Below are 10,502 nucleotides of genomic sequence, written 5' to 3' on the forward strand. Positions count from 1 at the left end.
TATATATATATATATATATATCATGATACATCAAAGGCAGATGTCTTGCTAAGCGATAAAGATTAAAGTAGACATCAATAACTGAAGGGGAAAAAAGCACAATGAAATCATCAATAAAAGTCCGGAATATTATAAACGAACACATTAAATATAATAGAGAAAATAACGATGAAATGCATTAGCGAGAGACATACAAATAGGAATATAACAATTATACTGCAAATATGAGCATTCTATGTTGTTTAGGCTGTAGCATATTATGTGTGCAAAGCTTGAACAGTTGCAATAAAAAAAAGGAACAAATATCTTTGTTAGTGATGTGCAATGAACGGAAACAGTTTCTCGGTACAATCACCTAAATTTTAGACGTGTGTAAATATATGTACGCGTGTATAATGGATAGACAATCAGGCAACATTTGTGTCTATGGGAGAAAGTACGTTTGTGCGTGTATTTATATATGCACGTGTTTGACTATGTGCATAAGCATATATGTATGCCTTGCTTAGTGTTTCAAAGTAAAATTAGTTGGTGAATCTGCGTGTGAATGCGGTGATGTTCTTGCAGTCGTGAGTGTGATTTCAGACGTATTTTATTTATATGAAGGATGTATATGACTCATAATGAATAAATAATTATGTACGCATATAATGTATGTGTGTGTGTATGTGTGTGTGTGTGTGTGTGTGTGTGTGTGTGTGTGTGTGTGTGTGTGTGTGCATAATGTTTACATTATGATAATTTAGAATAAAATGAAGAAATGAAACCGAAGATTGCCCATGGGCAGCTTTTGACTTTTTCAACTCAAAAGGTTTTTAAAACTATTCTACATACTATATCGTCTCTAATGTTATTTACTTCGAGTTCCACTTTTCAAACCTATTTATTTCATATCTTTCATTGTTTCTAAAGTATCATAACGTAAACAACACTTAATTCTTGCTGTTAAGAACAAATCTACTCACAAGGCTTTGGTCGGCCCGAGTAGAAAATACTTGACCAAGATGCCACGCAGCGGGATTGAACCCGGAACCATGTGGTTTGTAAGCAAGTTACTTACCACAAAGCCACTCCTGCAACATATATATATATCGGAGACGATAGCTGAGTGTTCGGTATTTTCTTACAAAACAAGTTGCACGAATCATTTATTTATATCCATCAGGAAAACTTTGAGCTGTACTTTGGCTCTCTCACTCCATGAAACCGATCGTGAAATGAAGTATTTCGCTGAGGGACACAACGCACCGCTTAGTCCGGAAATAGAGACCACGGTCTTGTGATCGTGAGTGCAACACCCTTACCACTAGGCCACTGACCATGTGGTATTCTGATATTCGTTCTTCTGTGTTGTGTCAATGCAGGAGAAACATTAAACTTGAAGCATTAAACTTGAAGCAGAATATATGTACTGAGATAAATGTACTGAGATAAATGAAAGTTATTATAGAAAGAATTTACCAGTTGATTTGGGTCATTTCTACTCGTTTTGATATCCTTCTTAATTGTCAATTCGGTAATTCTTGATCTTGACATAAACGAGTGAGTTAATTCATTTTTCTTTTTTCGCTTTTTTTTCATATAGTTTTATTTTATAGTTTTCAGTCTGTCCGGAGCTTTCAAATTTAAGAAGCCATCTATTAATTATTGTTTAATAATCTTATTCAAATACAGGTCTACATCAAGATAAGAACTGAAACTAATTAATTGTCTTCACAGGGCTTCTGTGAAAAGACATTTTGTAATTAGGCTGTGAACTAAAATTAAAATTGCTTTGTTTTCACTGTGGTGTAATTAGGATAGACAGGATTAGTTTCTGGAAAGCTAAAGATGTACAAAAAAAAAAAATCTCCGAGTAATTTTATTGTAAATTAAACATTAGAATAATTACTGTTGACAGGGGCAGAAATCGATCAGGCATGATAAATTAAATACTGGAACGCCACTAAATTGGATTTTAAGAAGTTATCCTCGCAAGAACTTTTCTACTACTTAATAGGAATAGAAAAAAATAAATAAATAAATTTCCCCTTCTTCAAATTAAATATATATATCAAAAAGTTTTAGATAAAGTAAATAATTTTAAAATCTCAGAAAGACTTAGTCGAAGAAGAATATTTTTTGAAAACTATTCTTGCTAATGTTTCACTGATACAGTAACGCTGTATGTGTGTGTGTGTGTGTGTGTGTGTGTGTGTGTGTGTGTTCTATGGTAATTATCTATGTTCGACACTGCAAACTAATCCCATAATATTAAGGCTGCAGAGAAAAAGCAATATATATTTCTTTTGTTCTGTTTTAGTGTGATTATTTCTTGCCCTTTTTATTATATGTTATTGTTTGAGCTTAACGATTCTCAATACCTAAGCACTGTTTTAGCTACATTTAATAACACCAGGTTTTAGAGCAACTTTATATGTATATACACATAAGAGATATTAAAATTTACTTAATTGATAGCACTGATTTCTGATACAAGGCATAAGGCCCTATTTAGAGGTTTTCAATTATATAGAACTCCCATCTTAGGATATGGTTGGTTTCGTATCTAACTAATCATATTGAAGAATGATATGCGTATAGGATATTGATAATCGCCGTGTTATAAATTTCTATGACCCAAGGTTATTAATGCCGTTATTCGAAAATATTAGGGCAGTCCACTGCAGAACTGGTTGAGCGACTTTGAAAATACCTTTCAATATGAAGTCATGATTTGGATTCAAATTTCGCTGGGTCTAATATAATAAACATTAGCCAAGTACAAAAGTAGTTAAAATCGACATACTCCTTCAATATTGTCAATACTGCCGATGGTTTAACTTAGTATCCATTCTTCTATTATAAGACACTGTGATCGAATTTCATGTTATACATCGCAAAACAGAAAGTCATTATAGAAAGACAGATGTATGTATGTATGTATGTATGTATGTATGTATGTATGTATGTATGATTGTATGCAGTTTGTATGTATGTATGTATGTATGTATGTATGTATGTATATGAGTGGTTTTTCCAAGTTATTGAGCTAATTTGACAAAGGTTTCGAGTGCGAAGTAATCAATACATAATGCTAATAAAATTCTTTGCATCTTTCTGCAAAGTGAGAAATGCTGTAGTGTTGTTATAGTATTTGTTGCTGTTGTTTTTATTGTCGTCGTCGTAGTTATTTACTGATTGCTTTTTGTCTGTCGCAACTGTTGTACTTATTAAAAATGTTAGTCTGGACTAAATCATTTTTCTCAACCAGATATGTGCGTTTTAAATCCGATCAATATTTTAATAATAACATGGCTTATCAAGTTATAGTGCAACAGCAGCAATAACAACAAATACAGAAGAATAAAAAGAAAAAAAGAAAACAGCATTGGATGAATCAACGATTGATCTCATCAGACAGGCCACACTAATTCACCTCGGTGAAAGAATGATGAAATAAACAAGTAAATAATACTTCATAAGCATTGTTATTTGAAAAACAAAATGGCTGACAAATTTATCATTTAAAAACAAAAGCAATAGTGGCGAATAATTTCATCATAAAAGGTGAAAGAAGCCGAACATGAATGTATTGTCAGAAAGATTGCTTCGATAAACAGTTACAAACAAAAATAAATATGAATCTTTTGTTGTTTTGCTTGGGTTCTTGTATTAAATTTGATATTATTTTCTATTTTGTTTGACTCTCTATGTTTTTCTTTTTTAATATCTCCTTTCGATCTTTGAATTCTTATTCCATCTATAAGGGAAAACGTTTTTACAGCTTTTATTTTTAATTTATCTTATGTTAAAATGCTTCAGTGCGTTAGTTTACTATCTAATATCTACAATAAAAAAACCGAAAAATGTTAACTTTACAATAAAAAAAAAACAACGAAAATAAACGAAAGTATTCTGAACTTTTATGTTCGCTCCAAAACAGCATTATGAACGCTCTGCAAATATTCCATATAATATCAAAATAAATTCCTTTAATCATCTCTATATTTATTTTATTTATATATTACCAGTAGTTATAGTATTGGAGTTTATTGCTGATTCTTAGCGTTAAGTTTATAATTGCTGCTGTTGATATTATTATTATTATCATCATCATCATCAATATATTATTATTATTATTATATTTATTATTATTATCCTAATTTTTATATACGTTCATGCCTACAAATCGATTGATTATGATCATTATTTATTTGAAATTTTACTGATATATGTGTGTGCGTGCATGTATATAAATATGTGTGTGTATGTATGTATGTATGTATGCATGTATGTATGTATATGCATGTGTAAATGTTTATATGTATATATATATATATATATATGTGTGTGTGTGTGTGTGTGTGTCTGTGTGCGTGTGTGAGTGGTTATGTGCAATAAACAATTTAAGATGAAAAAATTCCTAAGAATTAGTTTTTACGCTAAACCATAGATTAAAACATTCTGTTAGGTCTGCATTTCCATGATGTCTGCAATGTTTGTACGTGACAGGTGAAGTAAAGATAATTTCTCTGCTAGCTTGATTCATAAGTATTATTGAATAACAGCATGAATTAAGACCCTTATCTATTGCACTATTTATCATCGACGTTTCTCTTAGCTATCAGCATATAACACTTTGCTTAGAGCTGCTTTTGCTTTTCTTTGCATCCTATATTTTCAAAATGTAAGACCTGCGGGTATGATGCTTGTGTGGAACTTAGACTAAGAAAATTTATAAAGGAACAGAGATTAACTAACTGTCTATATAAGTGCATCTGATAGGTAGTCCGTACCTTGCAACAAGTATTATGCTGGGTTCGTATAAAAGTACATAACTTCAAACAACATAAAGTGCCAATACTGTAATTTAGTGGGAGCATTGCAAAAGTGAAATGCATTTCAACTGTTACTTCAGAGAAGCAGTTGCTCCTTTAAACCACATTGCTCTAGGTATACTTGCAAAGAAATGAAGACCTTACTATACAGTATGTTCTAATGGGCTTTAGGACTCACTTAGTTATTTTTATCCTACGTAAACGTCATTTCTTAACATAGTATTACTTTATTTACGTAAATGTATATATGTGTGTTTATCAGTATACATGTGAAAAGAAAGGAAATCCTCGTAATGTAAGCGTACATAGAAAGAGGCAAGGAGGAATAAGGAATAGAATTCACTGATATGATGATGTTGTGAGTGAATTGCAACACTGTAAAAGGTTGTATTGCGCAACAACAAAGCGGTATTACACAGCAACAAAGCAATTGGAATGATACGCCTTGAAACGTGTGCAGTTAATAATGGCAGGACAATATCGGGGAAGAGCATAGCTGTGATATTGCAACTTAGTTTTAAAGCAGCTGGAGCAGGGACAACGCAATTGCGCAGAGAAGTTACAGTTTTACCACAAAGTAGGTTGTTGCATATGTAACAAGGCTAAATATTTTATGACAGAAGCATGCAACTTGTATTAAGCGTGTGTTGTTGCTTTAAAATTATTGCAGAGAAATGCTGTTTATACGTATATCTTCAGTAATACGATTGATTGCATGGTAATGGAATGGAATAATTTACGATGTACCAACACATTTTTAATGCAAAGCAACTGTTTGGTAGTGCTTCAACATAATAGAAAGATACTTAGATTAAAGATAAATTTCTATAGACCTAACCTGTCGTTAGTTAGTGTGTGGTAGAGTATAACTGCTTTAACAATGCGCTTGGTTTTTTTTTTCTTTTTTTATTTCGATTATGCTGAATAGAAGCTATATATAATAACGGTCTATATTTTAAGGGAAGATGAATGGGACACCATAAGGACTGTACCATTTCCAAGAGCATTAATATTATCAATTTTGCAAATTCTGCCAACAGAAATTGGAATTAGGTAACAGTATTGAGGTTATTTATTTCTGTACGATTCTCGAACAATCTATCGATTCTTACTTCTGTTGTTGTTGTTATTTATTTCCCGATCAGCCCTAATGGAGAATACACACGAATCAAAGGTTTTCCATTGTGATCGTCTCGCCTTTTTTCAGTCATAGTGTATTTAGGACTATATTTTCAAATGTGACTTCCTTGTTGCTACATCATTTCTTATCAGCCCTGCTGGAGATGTATTATCTAATAAGTTCCAGCAGTGACCAGCCCGTTTTTACTCAGGCATAATATATCTAGGACTACATTTTACAAAGCGTCTTGCCTGTTCGAAAATGGTATGTTTTAGCATCAAATAAGTTTTAATTTTGGTTGCTGTTTCTAACAGGTCCACCGACCACATAGAAGCACCCTATATCAAATTATAGTAAATCTACACCAAAGTTTACTATTTGTAGTTAAGCTACTATTAAACAGAGTGTGTCATGCCCTCGTAGAGGTCAAGAGAAACAATTAGATTCGATTACACGTAAAATCGGACGAAACCACAAATGGCGGAACCAGTTAAACGGAATCTTAATCCATACAGAATCATCATTGCTATCTGATGAAATTTTGTGCGCTTATATTGTCCCTACCCAATAAGAATGAAAATTATTTTGAGTTCTGTGCCTTATGTGGAGTGTATGAAATTATGTATTTTTAAGTCGATAGAAAAGATTGACTTTCCCTTTCATCCTTTTGGGGTCGATAAATTAGGCACCAGTCAAGCAGTGGGGACAATGCAATCGACTAGCATCCTGCCCCAAAATCTCAGGCCTTGTGCCTGTAGTAGAAAGGATTATTATTATTATTATTATTATTATTATTATTATCATAACACTCAGAAAAGGTTACTTCACTCTAAATGTGCTCCAGGCGGAATTTTGAACTCAGAATTCACAGAGCCGGAACAGATATCAAAAGGTACCCTGCCTAATGCTCTTAATTCCACTAATCCACCGCTCTGAACTGGTACTTTACTTATCAACCTGGAACGGATGAAAGGCACATATGATCTCGGCGGGACTTAAACTCGGGGAGCAGAAAGCCGGAACAAATAACCCCAAGTTATCAATCGACGCCCTAACGGCTCTATCAATTTGCCACATAGTCTCACTACATTCCTAATAAAACGGGGATTTCATTCTAAGGTATAACGCTTCCTCGGTTTAAAAGGGTGAAGGTAGACTCATTTGTGCTTTTCTGAGGACTTTAGCGAGAGAAGTGCGGTAAAATAGATGTAATGGAAGAAACGTACTCAGATGTGTTGATGGTATTTTACAACAGAGCTGAAATGAGTTATTGCCGCTGTAATGTGACGAAAAATATTTAGACTATGATTATATTAATAATTAGGAAAATGGTTTAGATATGTTGACTCCAACTCGAAATTTAATGTTATCCACTTCCGCTTGTTTGAATAAAATAAAACTTAAATTTAAGAAGCAATATTAGTTGAATGTCTATCTGATATATTTGATTATCGTTGAAGATTTTTAAAGCACAGCTTTATAATCAAAATAAGGAATGTTATCAACATGTGAATATATGTATGTATTGCTATTATTACTTGTATCATTGATGAATTTAACTGATTGATCTTTTATAACTAAATATGTGACATCCTTGTTAAATGGTTTGTTCGTTCACCTTTCATTAGCAACTTATTAGATGAAGCTAAAAGAAGAAAAAATCATTCAATGTTAGAAAATAAATGAAAGATTAATGTTCAATATAGATGTTGGCTTACGTTTCCTGCTATCCAGTGTGAAACTGCCTGAAATAAAGAAATTTGGGCAGCGTAAAAAGCATGTGGTGTGTATTATTTCGTAGCTGGGTTTCCATAGCTATTATTTTTTTCACTTTTTCCACGTTGGCTCGCTTTTGAGATTTAAAAAGAAAATTGAGAATCAACGTGATCAAAATATAATTACAGCTGACAAGAATTCAAAAAGTGAAATCAAAAAATAGAAATAATAAATATAAACAACAATCAAAATAAAATCAGAATACATCATTCAACTGCGTAAATTGAACAAAAATGACAGGAAAATGATAGTGATTTTAGGTTTTTATAAATCAATCACGAACTATATCTTTAACACGAAGTAATCCTTCAATTCAAAAGAGACGGCAGACGCATAATTGCAGCAGTATAGAATAATATACAAATAGCCACTTGGCTTAGAACCTATCTCAAGTTCTCACTGTTCTGAGTTAAAATCATGTCGGTGTTAACTTGTATCGTTCCTGTAGGCAACTTTTCTTTTGTACAAAACGTTATGTTGTAAAGGGAGATAAGTTGTTTCTCATTTGTGTATGATTTACTTGTGCCTAGTTGATTAAGCTCTGATAGATTCGAGGTTTATTTAATATTTTTGTGAATTACTCTAATAAGGAAGACCAAGAATTTAATCATATTTATTGCACCTGGAGCAAAGGTATATATAAATATCTATCCTTCTTTTAACCATTTTTTCAAAGTTATTGTTACAAATTATAAATAGCTTGTTGCTGTAAAGAATTTACCATAGCTGGAATAGATGATCCCAGGTGAAACCCAATAAACAACATATATCAGTTGATAAAAATACTGATTTTAATAAATATATTCTCAATGGTCGCTGTCCATTACATCTCAAGATTTAATTACTAAAGTAGTAACATGTAGTAAGATTCTATTTCCATTTGATACTAATATATTTCGTTTTTGTATTTGATAAGCAAGATTCCTAATATGAACTCGTGTGCTGAAAAAGTTTTGTTGTATCATGAGAGGAACATTGCACCAATGATAAACACACGCACTGGTTCAATTTCACTTCTATATCATTAGTTAATCAATTGGTTAGTTATTTAACCAACTAACTACTCGATTGCTCGCTTAATCCGTCAGTTAATCAATCAATGAGTCGTTTGCCAATGTCCATTAGTCGTCACTTACTATCTCATCAATCACATACTCTCTCTTCTCCTTATTCTGCTTCTGAAGGAGACCTGGAGGAGATGACACAGCAATCTAGAAGGATTCGAAACAGATTTGCGTTTATTATTGACACAATAACTCTCCCACGATACAACATGTTATTTTTCTCATATTTCCAAAAACCCAGCAGTAAACTTTTCTTTGTTTGTTCGTTTAGGTTTATTATCCCCGTGGAAAGGTTAGTTTAACCTTTAAAGGGTGCGACTGGAACAACTTTGAGGCAGCCAACTGAATAAGAACTCCACAAAGAAAAATATTAATAATTACAACTATTTGCCTTGCTCGAACAGTTTATCTAACATTGACTAGATGATACAATAACACAATATAATCACTTTATCTTTTAAGTTTTTCAGTCATTGAACAGCAGTTAACCATGCTAGGGAACATCCACGAAGGGTTTAGTCAAACGATCGACCGCAGTACATATGTTTTTAAGTTTGCTACTTATTCTATCGTTATGTTTTGCCGACCCTCTAAGTTACAGGGACATAAACAAAGTAACTCTGGTTGTCAGGCGGTGGGGCGGACGAACACTGACATACACGCGAGCGCGCGCAAGCACACACACACACACACACACACATATGAAGGTCTCCCACAGTGTTTTCGTCTACCAAACCCACTCACAAGATATCAGTAGGTCCAAGGCTATAGCAGAAGACACTCATCCAAGGTACCGTGTTGTAAGACTATACCCGAAACGAAATGGTTACAAAGTGAGCTTTTTAACCACAGAAGCCGTGCATGCGCCTATATGAATAAAAGATACAGCACGTAGATACACCAATCAGTCACCAATCGGTTTCCCATCTAAATACTAACTAGACCCGATGTTGCTTAACCTTGGTGACCGGACGAGAATAGAATCGATGTGTTCAACGTGATAAGGCTGTAATATTGATAACACTTTCAGACTTTTTTGTAACAAACATACTAGAGCAATGGTTTTCAACCGGGATCCATATGGCCCCTAAGGGTCCACATAAGATTTTGGGGAGTCCATACCACAAAACAGTAGATCGGGAATCCACAATAGTATTTCAAGGGTCCATGAAAAAGATTTTGCTTTAGATGTATGCATCGGTGTGTATTGCAAGAAACTGTAAGGTTTCTTTGACCAACATTTTACATTGTTCAGTCTACACAATGTGTGAAAAACAAAATAGGGATTTTGAAAGAAGTTTCTATAGAACTAGTTTTTAAACATCGAATGGCTATGGGGGTCCAACAGAATAAAATAGTAATCAAAGGGGTCCATAGATAAAAAAAATGGTTGAGAACCGTTGCACTAGAGTAAAAGATACGTTCCTGATAGCCCCAAATTACAGCAGTAGCAGCAACAGCAGCATCGATAGTAGTAGTAGTAGTAGTAGTAGTAGTAGTAGTAGTAGTGGTGGTGGTGGAGGTAAAAGAGGTAAAAGGTTGTGATTATTGTGGTGGCAGTAGTAGTAGTAGTAGTAGTGGTGGTGGTGGTGGTAAAAGAGGAGGTGGTTGTGATGATTGTGGTGGCAGTAGAAGTAGTAGCAGAAGAAATAGTGGTAGTGGTAGTAGTAGTAGTAGTAGTAGCAGTAGTGGTGGTGGTGGTGGTGGTGGTGGTGGTGGTGG

At 33.6% G+C, this 10,502-nt stretch overlaps 1 protein-coding gene across 3 annotated transcripts in view; it reads right to left on the reverse strand.

Moving 5' to 3' along the window:
- Nucleotides 1-10,502, reverse strand: part of LOC106882558 (uncharacterized) — a 214,413-nt gene that overhangs the window by 73,547 nt on the left and 130,364 nt on the right. For 2 of the 3 annotated variants that reach the window (XR_008264440.1, XM_052968894.1), the window contains exon 5: nt 7,659-7,685. The exons of the other annotated variant lie outside the window; for it this stretch is intronic. Coding sequence is in view for 1 of the 2 variants with exons in the window: in XM_052968894.1 (XP_052824854.1) it covers nt 7,659-7,685 (27 nt within the window). In the remaining variant the exon portion in view is untranslated. The remainder of the gene's footprint in view (nt 1-7,658; nt 7,686-10,502) is intronic. 3 annotated transcript variants of the gene reach the window in all.

Source organism: Octopus bimaculoides, chromosome 6, assembly GCF_001194135.2.
Source record: "Octopus bimaculoides isolate UCB-OBI-ISO-001 chromosome 6, ASM119413v2, whole genome shotgun sequence".
NCBI lineage: Eukaryota > Metazoa > Mollusca > Cephalopoda > Octopoda > Octopodidae > Octopus > Octopus bimaculoides.